At 38.6% G+C, this 19,981-nt stretch overlaps 1 protein-coding gene across 2 annotated transcripts in view; it reads right to left on the reverse strand.

Annotated features, from left to right (window-relative positions):
• NPAT (nuclear protein, coactivator of histone transcription) overlaps window positions 1-19,981 on the reverse strand; it is a 62,391-nt gene that overhangs the window by 7,843 nt on the left and 34,567 nt on the right. For both annotated transcript variants that reach the window (XM_001104186.5, XM_015115607.3), the window contains exons 7-15: window positions 19,107-19,188; window positions 17,517-17,604; window positions 16,437-16,528; window positions 16,266-16,353; window positions 11,946-12,042; window positions 11,213-11,341; window positions 7,187-8,842; window positions 4,902-5,017; window positions 4,718-4,826 (exon numbers count right to left, since the gene is read on the reverse strand). In XM_001104186.5, the coding sequence (XP_001104186.4) occupies window positions 4,718-4,826; window positions 4,902-5,017; window positions 7,187-8,842; window positions 11,213-11,341; window positions 11,946-12,042; window positions 16,266-16,353; window positions 16,437-16,528; window positions 17,517-17,604; window positions 19,107-19,188 (2,457 nt within the window). The remainder of the gene's footprint in view (window positions 1-4,717; window positions 4,827-4,901; window positions 5,018-7,186; window positions 8,843-11,212; window positions 11,342-11,945; window positions 12,043-16,265; window positions 16,354-16,436; window positions 16,529-17,516; window positions 17,605-19,106; window positions 19,189-19,981) is intronic.

The raw sequence follows: 19,981 nt of genomic DNA on the forward strand, positions 1-19,981 counted from the left end.
ACTGCATTCCAGCCTGGGCGACAAGAGCAAGACTTCACCTCAAAAATAAACAAATAAATAATAAAGTAAATAAGGAGCGGAAAGGATAAAAAACCTCTGAGGGTTAGGGTGGTGAGTAGATTTACAACATGGGCATTTTGTCATTCATGATGATGAAAAAATGTAGGGAGAAAAGTCTGAGAACCAGGTAGCATAGTCATCAAGGTTCTGAGTAAAAATCTGCTGTTATTTTGTGTATGGTGTCTTTTGTTAAACAGAAACTTTAAATTCTGGAGTAGTTCACTCTATCAATTTTTTCCATTTATAAGTTATGTATTTCTCATTTTAAAATTTTATTTGAGACGGGTCTCACTATGTGTTGCCCAGGCTGGTCTCAAACTCCTGGGCTCACGATCCTCCTGCCTCAGCCTCTCAATGGCTAGGACTGCAGATACATGCCACCGCACCCAGTTTCTTTTCTTCTCTTCTATTAATATACACATGCACATATTTATATATATATATTAGTTGTTGTTGTGACAGGGTCTTGCTCTATTGCCTAGGCTGGAGTGCAGCTCACTGCACTCTCAAATTCCTGGGCTCAAGTGATCCTCCAACCTCAGCGTCTCAAGTAGCTGAGACTACAAGTTCACGCCACCACACCTGGCTAATTTTTTTTTCTTCTTTTGAGGTGCAGTCTCACTCTGTCGCCCAGGCTGGAGTGCAGTGGCACGATCTCAGCTCACTGCAAGCTCCGCCTCCTGGGTTCACGCCACTCTCCTGCCTCAGCCTCCTGAGTAGCTGGGACTACAGGCGCCCACCACCATGCCCGGCTAATTTTTTGTATTTTTAGTAGAGATGTGGTTTCACCGTGTCAGCCAGGATGGTCTCGATCTCCTGACCTCGTGAGCCGCCTGCCTCGGCCTCCCAAAGTGCTGGGATTACAGGCGTGAGCCACCGCGCCCGGTCCACACTTGGCTAATTAAAAAAAAAAAAATTTCTGTAAAGACAGAGTCTCATTTTGTTGCATAGGCTGGTCCCAAACTCCTGGACTTAAGTGATCCAACTGTCTTGGCCTCTCAAAGTGCTGGAATTAACAGGAGTGAGCCATTGTGCCTGAAGTTTTCTCATTTTAAAAAAAGAAATCCCAGGCCAGGAGCGGTGGCTCATGCCTGTAATCCCAGCACTTTGGGAGGCCAAGGTTGGGGGATCAAGAGGTCAGGAGTTCAAGACCAGCCTGGCCAAGATAGTGAAACCTTTCCATCTCTACTGAAGATACAAAAATTAGCTGAGTGTAGTGGCATGCGCCTGTAATCCCAGCTACTCAGGAGACTGAGACAGGAGAATTGCTTGAACCTGGGAGGCGAAGGTAGCAGTGAGCCAAGATCATGCCACTGCATTCTAGCCTGGGTGACAGAGCAAGACTCCCATCTCAAGAAAAAAAAAAAAAAAGAAATCCTTTATCCCAATGTCATAAAAATATTCTCTCATACATTCTTCTATCATTTAATTGTTTGACTTTTTACTTTTAGGTCTTTAATCATCTTGGACTTCATCTTTGTATGAGGAAGGGATCTACTTTCTTCTCTATATATTATATATTTAATGATCAATACATTTCATGTATTATACCATCCATCTTGCTCTGACTTCTGATGTTAACATTACCATGTACAAGGTCTCTTTCTAAATTATCTTGTTCCATTTGTCTTTTTCTTTTAATTACTGTGGCTTTGCAACATTTTATTATTTGGTAGAATGAGTCTGTCCTCTGCTCTTCTATCTTGGCTAGTCATGGACTTTTATTCTTTCTCATAGATTTTATAGTTTTTCCCACCTCCCAAAATATTCTACTGGGATTTTAAAGGAAAATTATATTGAATTTTTGATTCAACTTGGAAGAACTGCAATCTTTACACTGTTAAATTTTCAAACCTATGAACATGGTTCTCTTCTATTTACATATCCTTTATGAAAAATTTCAAATATTCCCCATTTCTAACATTTTTGGTTAGGTTACTTCCTTTATACTTTATCATTTTTGTGGTCATTATAAACAGTATCTTATTTTCTATTACATTTAATAGGTGTTTATTGCTGGCAACTAAAAACACAATTTTAATAAATTAATCATACCTGGCAACCTTACTGAATTATTAGTTCTATTAATTTTTCTATTAACTCCCTGTGGCTTTATTGTATAAAAATCACTTCATTTGCCATAACAGTTTAATTCCCTCTCTTCAAATCTTTACACCTATCTCTTTTCTTTTCTAAGACAGGGTCTCACTGTTGCCCAGACTGGAGTGTAGTGGCACGATCATGGCTCATTTAGAGCCTCAACCTCCTGGACTTAAGCAATCCTTCTGCCTCACCCTCCCGAATAGTTGGGACTACTATCTGCCACCACAGCTGGCTACTTTTAAAAAAATTATTTTCTAGAGACATGGTCTCACTATATTGCCCAGGCTGGTCTCAAACTCCTAGACTCAAGCAATCCTCCTGCCTCGGCCTTCCAAGGTGCGGGATTATGGGAATAAGCCACAAGGCCCAGTTCCATTTTCTTACTGTACTGTCTGGAACCACATATGTATGGGACCTTGTTTATGGTGGAAGTATAATCAGATGTCTGGGGGAAAAGATTGATTACTTAATAATTAATTTACTGGTGTTGGAAACACTGGCCTATTACATACAGGATGGGAATCAGCATCCTTGTGTTAGTCACAGCTTTAAAGGGAACCCATGATGTTTACTATAGATAGCCTTTAAGAGCTTTTATCATAAGTGGATGCTTAACTTCACCAATGTTTTTTTCTGGTATTAACTTTGTAAGGGATAAAAACAAGTCAGACTGTGAAGACATCTGTGATATGTTACTAATAAAAGTATAACACCTCGACAGGAAATTTAATAGAGAAGTAGGAAAAGGATATGAATAAGCAATTCACAGAAGGGAAAATATTATTTATAGTTATAAGAGAGGATTCCAAATTTTATTAGTAATGAGAATAGAGCAAAAGAATGATATGAGATACTACCATTTTACATCCATCAAGTGGCAAAAGTTAAAAATATCACATGGTATCAAATATTGGTAGTGTTGTGAGGGAAGCAGGGAAAATAATGGTAGAAGTATAAACTTTCTTCTCTATGAATATCCAGTGTATCCAAATATTTCTGGGAATAAGCCCCCAAAGAAACTCTCATATGGGTTCACACAGAGGCATTTACAAAGGTGTTCCTCCTATCATTGCATGTCAGATCAAAAACCTTGAAAACATCTGAAAAGTCCACTGATAGGAGATACATAAAATACATTTATGTGATAGCTATCAAATGGCCATTAAAAGGAATGAACTAGTTATGAGAAAGAACATAGAGATCATATAGAGTAGCTATAACATGACATAAGTCTAAGAGGGTGCCTCAATAAGTCAAAATGCAACTTAAGCCTACATCAATAGATATATACTGTTTAGCTTAAGGAAAGGCTGATTTGATGATAGCATTTAGTGAGTTCTCTGTATAATGAGCGCATTTGAGACACACTACTGAGAAGAAATACAATGTAATGTGTTAAGTGCTATAGCATAGGTATCAATAAGAATTAAAGAAAAAAATAAAACCGGAATATCCACCTTAGCCACCGCTGGTTAAAAACGCTTCCTAGGATAAAGTCACATTTAAGTTAAGTTTGAAGGATAAATAAGAACCAGATTGAGGGTAAGAGCTGGGTAAGAAGGGGGAATTCTAGGTAGAAGAGATAGCATTGGTAAAGGTAGAGGGACAAGAAAGATCACCAAGTATAAGGTAAGCAGCAACTATAGTCTGTACAAAGGGTCCATGCTGAGAAGTGGTAAGAGATGAGAATGGAGAGGTCGAAGTGACTAGATGACAAATGTATGCATATATGTCACCCTGAGAAATTTCAATTTTATCCTGTGGGCAAAGGGGAGTTGCTGAAAGTTTTTAGGCAGGGAAGCAACATATTCAGATTTGTATTTTAGGGGAAAAAAAAGTCACTCAGCCAGCAGACATAAGGTGAACCGAAACAACAAAGACTAAAAGGGAGACTACAAGACACTATTGATACAACTTAGATGAAAAATGACAAATACTTGAACTAAGAAGGAGAGGAAAAATGTGTTTTAAGAGTGACTACCAGGTTTTTCAAATAAGTAAACAGATGGTTGGGACAATGGCTGAAACAGGAAACACAGGAAGGTAATTTGCAAACTTTAAAGCCTTGCTTCAAGTGTGGTCCAGTACCAGTAGCACTGGCATTGCTTAGAAGCTGTTAGAAACGAGGAATTTCAGGCGCTGTACCAGTCCTATTAATTCAGTACCTGCATTTAACAAAATCCCCAAGTAGTTCATATACACTCTAAAATACAAGAAGAACTGCTCTAAAGTCTCAAACAATTATATGAGGCATTCACTAAACACTTGAAAGTTGTTGGGAAAAATAGGGATTATACTTAACTTAGGGAAGCTGCAAAGAATAAACCAAGGACTACTGGGCAAAACCTAACAGATTCAACAAACGAAACAATTTTCTCAGAACCAAAGCTGTTCAGTAGACAGTTGGCTGCATTATGACATCTGTTACTAGCAAATGTAGGGTGATCACTTGTTGGTAAAACGGTTTAGGTATTCAAAAAGAAAACATTTAGGTGTTGCTGCAAACAAATGAACATACAAACAAAGTTGACATTAATGAATTTAAAAATGGTACCTATACAAGGCTTGTTTCTTAGTCCCTGAGCCTTCTGAGATTTTGGAGGGACGGGGAATTGAGGGATACTTCTATTGCATACAGGTGCTGCCAAAGGCATATGAAGAACCTAGAAGAGAAAAAGTCATTAATTACACTAAGCTTGAAAAGCATCACCACACCATTTTCAGTTCATAAATCTTACCTGCCGAGGAGGAGTAGAAAAGTTATTTCCATTCTGTCCAACCACAGATACTGGGATCATCCCTACCATTCCCTGGAGTACAGGCTGGACTGGAGAGGCAATTATTATGGCAGATCCTAAAAAAACAGTTACTGTTAAAATAAGATTTCCTCTCAAATACTTTGGCACAAAACAAACAAATGTTTGGCACAAATTAATTACTGCTTTGAAATAAATTATATCAACAATCCCTCTTCCTTACAATCCACTCTCCAAAAACAAAACAAAACAAAACAAAACAAAACAAAAAACAAAACAAACAGTTTTAGGAAAAACAGCAAGGCTAACAAATTAAGAAAAAGTCAATCCAAATATTAAGGTGGTCTTATGTTATTCAGTCAGTGAACCACGTTGATCAAGCATAAGACTCTACAGCCAAGACACATTACAATCATATCTGGATTCCTCTAGAAATACTGAAACTAGTTAGAAAATGAGTGGTGAATGTTTCAAGTCTGAACCTTAGGCCAGAAAATTAGAACCCCAACTGAATATTTATAGCCAGGACTATGCTCATAACCCCAACCTATTACATATCTCAATGGTATTGATCAAAAGTAAGGTAAGCACGTAACTGGACAAAACTATGGAGGGAAAATTACAATGTCTATATGGTCCTTAGAAGTCAACAACATAGTTTGTGGCTACCGTAATTTAGTCCCGTCCCATAAACAAACTTTTGCCTAATACATTACTGCCAGGTTGATCCCCTCATTTTCATGCAACCCACTATGGTCTATCTATGCTTGTACTGCTTCTCTTTATGCCTTATAGATTTTGTAAGTTATAAAAACCTCCTTGCTTTAACTCCAAATCCTACCTTCATTCTTTAAGCTTTAGCTCAAGCCCCACATTCTCCACTAATTCCAACCTCTCCTTTATGTAATTTGTAACGGCACTTAAAACAGACCCATTAGGTTTAATACTAATTGTTGATATTTAATGAAATTTTATTGTATGTCTATAATGTAACAAAAAGGGAAAGGAGAGAAGCTTGGGAACCAACACATAAGGAAATGTAAATAAATGTGCCATAAGCGCTATCCCTGAAGAATATACAACAAAAAATTATCAATATGACAGGCATATCAATCACTAACTACATATAACACAGCAGGCAATAAATGCCACAAGAGCCCCTATGAATAAAGGATTTTTTTTTTTTTTTTTTTTGAGACAGAGTCTTACTCTGTTGCCCAGGCTGAAGCGCAGTGGCTCGGTCTTGGCTCACTGCAATCTCTGCCTCCCAGCTTCAAGCGATTCTTCTGTCTCAGCCTCCCAAGTAGCTGGGATTACAGGTGCCCGCCACCATGCCCAGCTAATTTTTATATTTTTAGTAGATACGGGGTTTCACCATGTTGGCCAGGCTGGTCTCGAACTCCTGACCTCCGGTGATCTGCCCACCTCGGCCTCCCAAAGTGCTGGGATTACGGGCATGAGCCACTGCGCCCAGCCATAAACAAAGGATTTTAAAGACAGAGATCAATTCTAGAAGGTGAAAGGCAGTGAAAAATTAGGATTTTATAAAAGAAGAAATTCAAGTTTTGTTTTTTTTGAGACAGAGTCTCACTCTTGTTGCCCAGGCTGAAGTGCAATGGCATGATCTTGGCTCACTGAAACCTGTTTCCTGGGTTCACCTAGGTTCAAGAGATTCTCCTGCCTCAGCCTCCGAGTAGCTGGGATTAGAGGTGCCTGCCACCATGCCTGGCTCATTTTTTAGTATTTTTAGTAGAAATGGGGTTTTACCATGTTGGTGAGGCTGGTCTCAAACTCCTGACCTCAGGTGATCGCCCCACCTCGGCCTCCCAAAGTGTTGGGATTACAGGCGTGAGCCACACCAGGCCGAAATTCAAGTTTTTCTGGAAAGTTTCTCCAAATAGATAAGTTCCCTGAAGACTATGACTATAAGAGCTATTTTTAACAATTCCCCCACACCACTGGGTTTTATACAGCTATGTGATGAATTAGTCTGTCTTTTCTGTTTCTTGTAACTTATTAGCACATAGATTGAGAAGTATTTGTGAACAGAAAAAAGAAAAAAACCCACTAAAACCCACAGCTTACTAGATTAAGAAAAAAAAAAGTTTGAATTAGCTAGCATAAAGAAGCAGCATAATCACAAATTTCAGAATCTTTTCTCATACCATCTACCCATGAGTTATTACTTCCTAGTCAATAACAACACATACAAAAGAAATTAGATCCCAACCCAGAGAAACGAATTTCAACTATGTTATTAAAGTTACCTTGTGAAAAGTTTGGTGACACAGCTTGGTTGACAGCAAATACACTGTTTGACCTTGGTGGTGTCTGTAACTGAGGTGGCAGAGGTTGGGCAGTCATAGGTGCAGAATTTCCAGGCAACACCACTACATTAGACTGACTCACAGATGTTCCTAAGGCTGTTGGATCAGTCACACAGGTAGCTATCAGAATGTTATTTGAATTGCCAAAAGTTGTGCTTGTGGCCGGCATCAACTGTATATATCCTCCATCCTTGGAAACACACGGTGTAACATTAGCTGAAAAAGCAATGCCATCTTCATTCTGAGTGCTGTTTACTGCAGAGTCTTCAGATTTGAATGCTAAAAGACTCTGTTCCATTGAGGCTGAATCCCCCACTTCAGCATATACAACAGCACCTACAGTTTCTTCTGAAGACAGGCATTTAACTAATTCTGCATTTTTAGCAGGTGATTTAGTAGGAGAAGACAAGATTATAGTTGGCAGGTTTTCTCCATTAATACTAGAAACAGCACTGGTAAGTTCAGTATCTGAGGAAACAAATGGATCATCACTAATGATAACTTTGAGCGAGACGATATTTGATGCATCTATCTCTGCTGAGTTGTTGCTAGAAGGTTTATCATCAGTATTTTGGGACTCAGGGTGAGAATCTCCCACTGAAGAACACACAGATTCTGGAGGAAGAGAGTGACTGTTTTCTATAGGAGTGCCTTCTGGAGGCATCACTGCAACTTTCTCACAGTTATCATTTCCACCTAAAGACAGAAAAATAGTATTCTCTTCTTTTACAGAAGATGAAGGCTCTTGTGAATTCTCAGACTTGGATGGCTGAGCTTCATTTTCTGTATGATTTAACTCAGCAGATGTTGAATCATTAGATGGTTGTTTAGCAGAAGATAGCGAATCTCGAAGATGAATTTCTACTTGTTGTTCAGATACATTTAAATGTGAACTTTCAACAGACACAGGTAGTATTTCACTTTGAAGACAAGAATTATCTTGGCAGTTTGACAGCTGTGACATAACTGGTTCTAACACATTAATTTCTATTTTACTCTTGTGAATTTCACTAGAATCTGGTGACTTGGAACCATGAAAAGTAGTTTTAAGTTTTATTGTATCGTTAGAATTTTCACAAAATTGACTTTTTTTAGATGGCTTTCCAGTTAATGAAGTATCTTGGGATAAAAGTTGAGAACTTTTCCCAGAGAGAATTAAGTTTTCATTGTTAGCTTCACAACCAAGTGAAACAAATGAAGTTATTGGTATATCAGGCTGATCAGGCTGTAATTGAGATTCACTCGGTACATTTGAAGACAAAGAGTTCTTTTCAATCTCTATAGCCATTTCAGTTTCAGTGGTCATCTGATTGGTGTATAATTCAGCACAATGTGGATTACATGCAGCATTAGAATTCCCTCTTTGGTTAAAGTCATTCAAATTAGGCACGGACTCAAAGGTAATGTCAATGTCACATTTCTGTTCAGTGGGTACAGCTGTTTTAAAGGCCTTTTTCTGTACGCTGGTGCTTATTTGGGAAAAATTTTCCTGGTCTTCCTGTCTAAGCACATCATGGTTGTTGCTATTCTTCAAAGCATTTAATGGGTCATCATTCTGATAGGATGTACAGAATGGGGGCTGACCAGACTGACCATCTGCAAAATATCAGGCAGGTAGACAGATAAGGTAAATATGTTCAGCTTCTATGGTAGTCATCTTTGCCATAAAACTTACTTTGCCAAGGAAATAACTTATCTTTGCATACCAGTAAGTGGAAGTCTATATGCTGTGCTTCCCATTAACTGAGTATCAAAAAATTTACAGGTACTCGCTAGTGACTGATGACTTTTTTACACAAGTGTCAATTTGTTTTCTAAGCTTCTTGGAAGACAGATGACACAAAGAAGGAAAAAGTAAAGAGGTTTAAAAAAATCTAGTATTTCAATAGGTAAAAAACATACTGGCTCCAAACATGAAATTTTGAGACACTTAACTTTTCAACTTCTAACATTTCTTCTGACCTTAATTTATCTACTGCCTTGGCCTCCCAAAGTGTTGGGATCACAGGCATGAGCCACCACACCTGACTTATCTGACATATTCTTAAAGGTGAGATGGGGCCAAGTATATTTTGCATGATTGACACTCGATCTCATTGTGTACTCTTTAACATTAAACACATATTTACTGAAGACCAACCATGCTTTGTTACTGGGATACAAAGATGAATGATCCAATCTCTAATCTTGGAGAGGTTAGTCAAGGAACCAACTATAGAACAGAAAGTCATATAACAAAGCATGGTAAAAACTGTAACAGCATAGCAACAAAACGCACCACGAGAAAGCATTATAAAGGAGGCACTGTATAAGATCTTAAAAAATAAAGAGAGTATGACATGAGTAAGAGGAAAGAGTATTTCCTTTTTTTCTTTTGAGACAGTCTCGCTCTGTCGCCCAGGCTGGAGTGCAGTGGTACCATTCTCAGCTCACTGCAGCCTCTGCCTCTCGGGTTCATGTGATTCTCCTGCCTCAGCCTCTTGAGTAGCTGGGATCACAGGCGCACGCCACTACACCTGGCTAATTTTTATATTTTTAGTAGAGACGGGGTTTCACCATGTTGGCTAGGCTGGTCCTGAACTCCTGACCTCAAGTAATCTGTCCTTCTTGGCCTCCCAAAGTGCTGGGATTACGGGCATGAGCCACCGTGCCCGGCCTGGAAAAAGTGTTTCAGAAAACAATATAGCATTCACAATTTAGGACAGAAAACATTAACTTGAATCAGTATGAAAAATATTTTTTAAAAAACCAGAAAATTTATGTCAACTAGCATATACAGCAGTCTCCCATTATCTGCAGTTTTGCTTCGTGTGGTTTCAGTTACCTACAGTCAACCACAGTCTAAAAATAGGTGAGTATAGTACAGTAAGATATTGAGGAAGACTACATTCACATAACTTTTATTACAATATACTGTTATAACTGTTCCATTTTATTAGTTATTGTTAATTTCTTGCTGTGCCTAATTTTAAATTAAACTTTACCATAGGTATGCCTGAATCGGAAAAAACAGTAAATACTGGTAAGTTTTGGTACCACCCAATTTAGGCACCCGCTGTGGGGCTTGGAATATATCCCCCACAGATAAGGGGGGACTACTCTAATTCTGTTAAATGTGACACCTGCTGTTGAGTACAGAGCACATCGGAATCCTTATTGTGGGGAAAACAGTGGAAATTGTATACAGGCCACATAAATTCAGGATAAGTAGTTCCTCAGTGAAGTAGGAAGACTTTCTCAGAAAACAGAATTTCAAGTTTCACTTTGTACAGGGTAGAACACAACCTTCTAGACATAATATATACTGCAAAAACAAAACCCACTATAATTCAGCCTAAGAAGAAATGGAGAATTGGACTTGATTGTTGGCAGAGGAATTAAAGGAGACACGTAGTCTGAGATTCTTGAAGGACAGGATGTGAATGAACATCGGAAGCCATCAGATTTTCTAGTGGTGGGAGCAATGATAACATTTAAAAACAGGTGAGCAGAAAAGATGTGCCTTAATAAAAATAAATGTTACAGACTTTTGAGCAACTGAACAACATTAATACTAAATTGCACATGTCAAGAATAGACTGAATTATAAAGGAATGAGGTTAAGTGTGGTGGCTCACACCTGTAATGCTACCTCTGCTTCTAAAGTGTTGGGAGGATCGTTTGAGGCTGCATGCAGTGAGCTATGATTGTGCCACTTGCACTCCAGCCTGGATGACAAGAGGGAGACCTTGTCTCAAGAAACAAAAACACACCAACAAAAAAAGCTTACAGTAAAAGAATGAATACCCTAAATTTTCTTTTTAATCAAACTACCAAAGATTTATAATTGTTTTTAACGGAGAGAAAAATACAAAAATGATTTGTAACAATCTGAACAACTTCTTCCAAATTAGTATCTTCTGCCTTTGAATTTTGAGACGAATATTAAGATTTGGATTGATGATATTAACAAAACCAAATTCTTACCAGATTCTTCTGTTTCAAAAGAACCTTTAACTGCTAGATTAGTTTCATCTGCTAAGACTATACTGGGATTGGATTCCATAGGTTGACTGGAAATACTTTGTGATATATTTTTATTATTCTTTGTTTTACCTGTTAAAAAGGGAATAGGGAAATAATTAAATGACCAAAACAAAAAATAAACATCAATGAATACAGCTTGTGGGGATTAAGCAAATGTTAAACTTTGATTTAGGGTTTTATTAAAAAATGTTGCTTTTAATATCATTTACAAGTACAAAGATTTTTACACCAAATAGGTGTTTCTTAAACTTTAAACCAGTAATTTGCATTTTCTAACGAGTTCTCAGATAATGCTGAGATTGTTGGTTTGGGGGAGTATACTTTGAGAACTACTGCACTAAATCATAAGATTGAGGACAATGGCCAGTTTTTTGTATTCCCTTTGTACCATTCAATTGTGTTCAGTACATCTGTAGAGCGGTCGACATCAACACATTCCCTGTTGGCTGGCAAAAATGCCACAAAAATAAAAAACAAAACTACTCTCCACTTTAATAGCTGAAGTTTCTCAGGTAAAAACAAACAAAACAACAAAAACTCCTTTAACATATCCATATATCTGATGAAATGAAAACAAGAACTTTTTTAGATACTCTGGAGAATGCTGATTCACTACAGTTAAGTTACCAAAGAAACTGGAGAAGCCTTTTTTGTCTTGAAATAGTCTCCTTACCATAGTCAAAGAGATCAAAGAGTGCCTGAAATGCTGGGTCTGATTCTGTCTGTTCCAATATGTCCTGTATAGCTTCTTCAGACATGTGAATTTCACTCTGCAAGAAAGGAGTAGGGTGAAGGCATGATTCTAACTGAATTTATATATATTTACATACTATATGTATATATGAGACAAGGTCTCACTCTTTTGCCCAGGCTGGAGAGTAGTGGTACAGTGATATAGTCACTGTAGCTCACTATAACCTGAAATTCCTGGGCTCAACTGATGCTCCTGCCTCAGCCTCTTGAGTAGCTGGGACTACAGGTGCACCATTATGCCCAGCTTATTTTATTTTATTTTATTTTATTTTTGGTAGAGATGGGGTTGCTAAATTGCCCAGGCTAGTCCTGAACTCTTGGGCTCAAGTGATCTTCTTGCCTCAGCCTCCCAGAGCACTGGGATTATAGACGTGGGCCACTGTGCCCAGTTTGAATAATATGATTTAATACCAGCAAAATAATTAGCAGACACTTGACTATTTTTGACTTTTTATGTAGTAGCATTCCTCCACTCCAAGACAATTTCCAATGATATGCTCATTTAAAACAAATTAAAACAAAACTAGACAGAAGGTGAGGGTTTCCTAATCCTACTTCTTAGAGGTAAGAGCTTTGGTGAATATATTCCTAAACATTAAAATGATATAAAATGAATACATGTATATAAATGGAAATAATATTATACTATAAAGTTTTTTTTTTTTTTTGAGACACGGTGTCACTTTGTCACCCAAGCTGGAGTGGAATGCAGTGGCGCACAGTTCACTGCAGCCTTGACCTCCCAGGCTCAGGTGATCCTCTCACCTCAGCCTTCTGAGTAGCTGAAACTACACATGTGCCACCACACCCAGCTAGTTTTTGTATTTTTGGTAGAGATGGGGTTTCGCCATGTTGCCCAGGCTGGTCTTGAACTCCTGGGCTCAAGCGATCCGCTCACCTCAGCCTCCCAAACTGCTGGGACTATAGCCATGAGTTACTGTGCCTGGCCCACACTATAAAGTTCTATAATCTACTTTCTTTACATTACTCTATTGTAGACTGCTTTATAGGTCCTTCAATATATATCTATTTTATCCCTTTTATCTGTCTGCTATGGGTTCTTCATGTAAAATGCTTTCCTTGAATGTTGCCAATTCTTATCTATTCAGCTTTAAAACTAACATGCCAAAACCTACCTCAAAAGCCCTGTACCAATGGCAGGGGTGAGCTTGTCAACTACAAGCTAAGCTATGGAATAATGTTGTAGAACCATTTGTATTTTTAGTTCTTTTCTTTTGAGTTAGTCAGATTTCTTGCTGTGAGGGCTCATGACTGACAACAGTGTTTCTGGGGGAGCATGAGAAATAGGGAGTAGATACAGGGTTTAACTCCTTCCTTAATTTTGCACCTTACTATCCTGTTTGTAGCCTCAGCTTTAAGAGTCACTTTCAGACGTCCTGGTGCTACTTCTTGAGCCTTTTGGGATTTCTGTGTTACAAAATTCCCTATACTGTCTTAAAAACTGTTATTTAAATCTTAATTCTTTTTTTTTTTTTTTTTAGCTTTGAGATGGAGTCTCACTCTGTCGCCTAAGCTGGAGTGCAGTGGCGCGATCTCGTCTCACTGCAACTCCGCCTCCCGGGTTCAAGCAATTCTCTGGCCTCAGCCTTCTGAGTAGCTGGGATTACAGGTGTGTGCCACCACATCTAGCTAATTTTTGGTAGAGGTGGGGTTTCACCATGTTGGCCAGGCTGGTCTCGAACTCCTGAACTCAGGTGATCCACCTGCCTCAGCCTCCCAAACTGCTGGGATTACAGGCGTGAGCCACCGCACCCAGCTAAATCTTAATTCTTAACTTTCTACAAATACAGTATTATGAACAACCAAGAACAGTAGGTTGTGCCTTTACTTTCTTACAATCCTTCACAGTATTTAACCAAGTACCCTGATTATGGTAAGCATCTGATGTATTTGTAGAGAAACAATAAGCAAAAAGTTAGAGGATACAAAAACTTAAAACAGAGCATACATATTTGTTTTTTGGTTTTGAGACAGCGTCTTGCTCTGTTGCCCAGGCTGGAGTGTAGTGGTGAAATCACAACTTACTGCAGCCTCAAGCACCCAGGCTCAAGTGATCTTCCCATTTCAGCCTCCCAAGTAGTTGGGACAACAGGTGCATGCAACAACACCTGGCTAATTTTTAAAAAAATTTTTTGTATAGATGAGGTCTCATTATGTTGTCCAGGCTGGTCTTGAACCTCTGGGCTCAAGCATCCTCCTGCCTTGGCCTCTCAAAGTGCTGGGATTAAAGCTATGAGCCACTGTGCCTGGCCCATATTTATTAAATGGTAAGATAAGAGAGGTTTTTAAAAGAAGTACTGGTAGAACTGACAGAGAGAAAAACAATTCAAGGGCTCAATGGCTTTCTCAGAATTCAACTGAAAGAAAACCTGCTCTAATACACTCACATGGGCAGGCCAATAAAAATATTTCCATTGTCCAATGGTCCAAGTAAAAAGATGTCCTAAAATCACAATTGCAGCTGCTCTTCAAAAAGGATATTTGGGTCAGGTGAGGTAGCTCACACCTGTAATCCCAGCACTTTGGGAGGCCGAGGAAGGCAGATCACCTGAGGCCAGGAGTTCAAGACCATCCTGGTCAACATGGTGAAACCTAGTCTCTACTAAAAATACAAAGATTAGCCAAGCGTGGAGGCACATGCCTATAATCCCAGCTACTTGGGAGGCTGAGGCAGGAAAATCATTTGAACTCGGGAGGCAGAGGTTGTAGTGAGCAGATATTGTGCCACTGCACTCCAGCCTGGGCGACCCAGTGATACTCCATCTCAAAAACAAAATCAAACAAAACCCAAAAATTATCTGAGCATGGTGGCATGTGCCTGTAGTCCCAGCTACTGAGAAGGCTGAGGTGGGAGTTATCACTTGAGCTCAGGGAGATCAAGGCTACTGTGAGCCATGATTGAGCCACTGCACTCAAGCCTGGGCAACAGAGTGAGACCCCTGTCAAAAAAAAAAAAAAAAAAAAAGAAAAAAGTATATTAAAGGATAGTTGCACATCGACAAATCTTAAAACACAGACTGTTATATTTCTCCCTTACTAGCTCACTCTCCTTTGTATTTACTACCAATGAATAGCAACAGTGACCACTGTCCCCATCTTTCTTCTCTTAGTATTAAGCCTCACAGGCAAACTGTCATTTGGTTAGCAATCTTTCTTTTTAAAAAGGTCTTGTTCATTTTATTGGCTGGGCATGGTGGCTCACGCCTGTAATCCCAGCACTTTGGAAGGCCGAGGTGGGTAGATCACGAGGTCAGGAGACGGAGACCATCCTGGCTAACACAGTGAAACCTTGTCTCTACTAAAAATACAAAAAATTGGCCAGGCGTGGTGGCGGGTGCCTGTAGCCCAGCTACTCAGGAGGCTGAGGCAGGAGAATGGTGTGAACCCAGGAGGCAGAGCTTGCAGTGAGCTGACACTGTGCCACTGCACTCCAACCTGGGAAACAGAGACTCCGTCTCAAAAAAAAAAAAAAGTTTTGTTCATTTTATTTAGTTAACTATTACTTGGATTCATTAGATATCTTTTTTTCTTATTTTTTTGAGACAAGGTCTCACTCTGTCACCCAGGCTGGAGAGCAGTGGTGCGATCTCCGCTCACTGCAACCTCCACCTCCCGGATTCAAGGATTCTCCTGCTTCAGCCACCTGAGCTGCTGGGATAACAAGCACATGTCATGATGCCCATCTAATTTTTGTATTTTTGGTAGAGATGAGATTTCGCCAATGTTGGCCAGGCTGGTCTCGAATTCCTGGCCTTAAGTGATCTGCCCTCCTTGGCCTCCCAAAGTGCTGGGATAACAGGCATTGAGCTACCGTGCCTGGCCCCATTACATATCTTTAATATATCATTTCATTGTTTCTCTAAAGTATTATACAGTTTGTAGCAGTGCAGAAGAAATGTAATTTATATAAACACTGTATTACTGTTTATTACACACAAATACACCCTAACAAATTTTTAAGTATTAAATACTTAGGAATCCATGACTGTGGATGCAATATAGATTCTATTTTAAGTCGTCATCCGATGCGTTTTTCAGGAACAGATTACATTCAATGAATGAAGAAAAGTTTGATCTTACTATTGTAAATCATTTTATCTAATTAGATGGCAAATCATAACATCTTATGTTGGCAATGGTTTTGAAATGAAACCAAAATACCATCAATCTTAACTATAAGTAACACACACGCACACATGCGCACCCCAACCACCCATACCGGAAGTCCTAAGAATTCATCAATTGAAGTCTCTGGCTCCGTAGGGTTGTTATCTGTTTGCTTAGGTACTTGGGCAATATTATTATCACTGTTAACAAAGAAAGAAAAATCTTTATTATAGTTATGCAATTAGGCAAAAACAATTAGGCATTTTAAACATATATAGCTTACCTAGTTAAAAATTTATTTATGTTTTCTGCTAGCTTTTCTTGAAGAGATTTGTTGCTTAGTATTTTTTCTCGTGCATTTTCAATAACCATTTGCTGGAAAAGAAAGCCACTGTTAGCAAAAGGACAATAAAGAGTATTCTGCTATTTAATATTTATTAGAAAATAACAAACCGATAAGAGCTGGATAGTTTTAATAAACCTAAATGGAAACTCAGAAGTTGTGGCAGCTCCCTCCATATTAATCCCTGAATACAACACTGTAATTTGCAAATGTTTTCACAGATCTTTCAACAACTCTTTCTTACACACTTCCACACTCATCATCAAACCCCAGTAAATGCCCTATTTTTACAGTGTCGCTCTGTAGCCCAGGCTGGAGTGCAGTGGCACGATCTCAGTTCACTGCAACCTCCACCTCCCAGTTCAAGCAATTCTTGTGCCTCAGCCTCCTGAATAGTAGCTGGGATTATGGGCGTGCGCCATCACACCTAGCTAATTTTTGTATTTTTAGTAGAGATAGTTGGCCAGGCTGGTCTTGAATTCCTGGCCTCAAGAGATCTGCTCCTCTTGGCCTCTCAATACCTCTTATTACAGGTATAAGCCACTACTCATTAGACAGATTTTTTTTTTTTTTTTTTGAGACAGGGTCTCACTCTGTCACCCAGGCTTGAGTGTTGTGGAATGATCATGGCTCGCTGCAGCCTCGATCTCCCAGGCTCAAGCAATCCTCCCATCTCAGCCTCCTAAGCAGCAAGAACTACAGACATGTGCTACCACGCCTGGCCAATTTTTGTATTTTTTGTAGAGACGGGGTTTTACCATGTTGCCCAGGTTGGTCTTGAACTCCTGAGCTCAAGCAATCTGCCCGCCTCAGCTTCCCAAAGTGCTGGGATTACAGGCATTTGCCACAGCACCTGGCCGGTATTTTATTAAATGATTCAACAACAACAAAGTATTTATAGATATCTATAAACTTACCCCTGTTTCTTTATTTGATACATATATACATACATTTGTGTATATATCTGTATTTTTTAACTCAGGAATATTTTAAGTTGCAAAGTTTGGCAGAGTCACTTACTTTTTCTACTGCAAATGCGTTTGGATCTTGGAAATTCCGTATTGTTGAATGAGGGCCAGACAAAGTGGTACTTTTTCTCTGAGATTCACTGAAACACATTTTAAAAACTTTTCTTTTAACCACTATGTTTAACAGATTTAAAGATAAATACATATACAGACATAAATTTTAAGATCACCATAGCAGAACAGATACGGTTGTCCCTGTATCTGCAGGGGGCTGGTTTCAGGACCCCCAAGGATATCAAAATCCACATGTACTCAAGTCCTACAGTCTGCACTAGGAAGCCCATGTACTCAAAAAGTCAGCACACTGCATCTAGGTAGGTTTTACTACTAAATTTTCAATCTGTGTTTGGTTGAAAAAAACTTGAGTATAAATGAACCCATGCAGTTCAAACCCGTGTTGTTCAAGGTCAACTGTATATTCTCTATTTGTGGTAGGAACAAAGGGAAATACAAAAAGTATTAGTCTTGGATTCAAAAAAATGAGTTTGAAGTCTAGCTTTACCACTTACTACCTATGTGGTCTGAAGCACAGCAAGCTCTGACTCTCTAACCCACTTTATAATGACCAACTGCATTACTGGGTTTACTAAAGAATGGAATGAAATAAAGTATATATACTTTATTTAAAAAGTCAAGGTTCCTATAAATGTTAAATATTAATATTGCTCTTTTATGGCTGCGTGTGGTGGCTCACATCTGTAATCCCAGCAATTTGGGAGGCCAAGGTGGGAAGATCACTTGAAGCCAGGAGTTTGAGACTAGCCTGGGCAACAAAATGAGACCCCTATCTCTACAAAAAATAAAAAAATTAGCTGGGTGTGGTGGCATGTGCCTGTGGTGCTGGCTACTGGGGAGGCTAAGGTGGGAGGATCTTCTGAGCCCACAAGTTCGAGGCTGCAATGAGTTATGATTGCACCACTATACTCCAGCGTGGCCAGGAGAGCAAGGCCCTATCTCTAAAATTAAATAAATCGATATTACTGTTTACTATTTTATATGGTGAAGTGAGAAAGGCTCCAATAAAGGAGGCTGAGGTCAGTCTTGAATGAAAGACAACCAAAAGTAAAAACTCTAACAAAAATACCCAGGGCTTGGCAGCTAAGAAACTAGAAGAAACATTTTAAAACTACTATTTCTTTTTAAAAATATTCTTCAAACAAAGACACACAGAGTAAGTAAGACAGAAAAACATTTTTCTCAAAGATTGTGCCTGGAAAAATTCCATCAATTGATCTTAGGACTTTAAATGTGTGTGCAGCATAGAACATAATGGTATTATTTACATTCGGTTAAAAAACATGGACTTCAAAAAACCTGGGATAACATCATTTGTAAGATATACCATTATTTTATATACCAATACAGAATAAACATATTTTCCATGAAACAGTAATATGCCATTAATTGAGAGATGCAACCCAATTTCAGGCGGGTTAGAATGTGAAGAAAGACAAAATTTTGGAATAGTTCTAATAACAGATCAGAACATAACCTGGTCTTATTATTCACAATGTAAATCTCCTGATGTAATTTTTTTTTTTTAACGGATACAGGTAACTTGTCTCTTTTAAAAAGCATTTACCTTTTGCGTCTACCGGGAGACATTAAACTGGCATGTGCTTTCTTTTCCGGAGCACCAGAAATGACGTTTAAAGCTTCTCCAGCTGTATTTCAAGAAAACATAACAGTAAGCCAAAGAAATGGAATAATTTTCTAAACTTGTAATGGGATAAAAAGCTTTAAATAGTGATTACTATTTTATATTAAATTCAATTAACAAGTACTGAGTGCCTACCATGTATAAAGCACGGTAAATGATATTAAGATCAATAAAATATAGTCTTTATGCCTTAAGGTTTTACAATAAAATCCAAAGTACAGTATAGTCTCAACAAAAAATAATATGGTAGAATGGAAAAAGTCTAAGAAGTATAAACTAAGCATTCTGGGTATAGAAAAGGATTTGGAAAAGGTGAAAATGGGGGAGATCTTGATGGCAATAAATTTTAGCTGCACAGAAAGATAACTGGTTTGTGAACTGAGACTGCTAACTCCTGAATTCTAATCCCAACTCTGTTATTAACTAGCTTCTTATCGCTTACTATCATGTGTTTTCAAAAGTTTCAAGTATGCAACAAATAAGATATACCACACGCTCTCTAAGGATATTCCTAACTCTAAGGTTCAGCCAGGCATATGTAGGATTTCTAACATGTAAAGATACAGGAGAAGTGGAAAGGCATTCCTCATTCCAGGAGGACAGACTGACATCAACAAAGGCAAGGAGGTAGAAAATATAATGTACATTCCATTTAAAATAAAATGCAACAAGGTCCTTTTCTCTTAATGCCAAAAATGGAGAATTAGAGAGTTCAAGGTGAACTTCAGTTAGAGTAGAAATAGGAAGAATCCTAGATTAAAATGCCTTAAAGATTTTATATGCTTATAGCAAATCTA

Source organism: Macaca mulatta, chromosome 14 (assembly GCF_049350105.2).
Source record: "Macaca mulatta isolate MMU2019108-1 chromosome 14, T2T-MMU8v2.0, whole genome shotgun sequence".
In the NCBI taxonomy this organism is placed as follows: Eukaryota; Metazoa; Chordata; class Mammalia; order Primates; family Cercopithecidae; genus Macaca; species Macaca mulatta.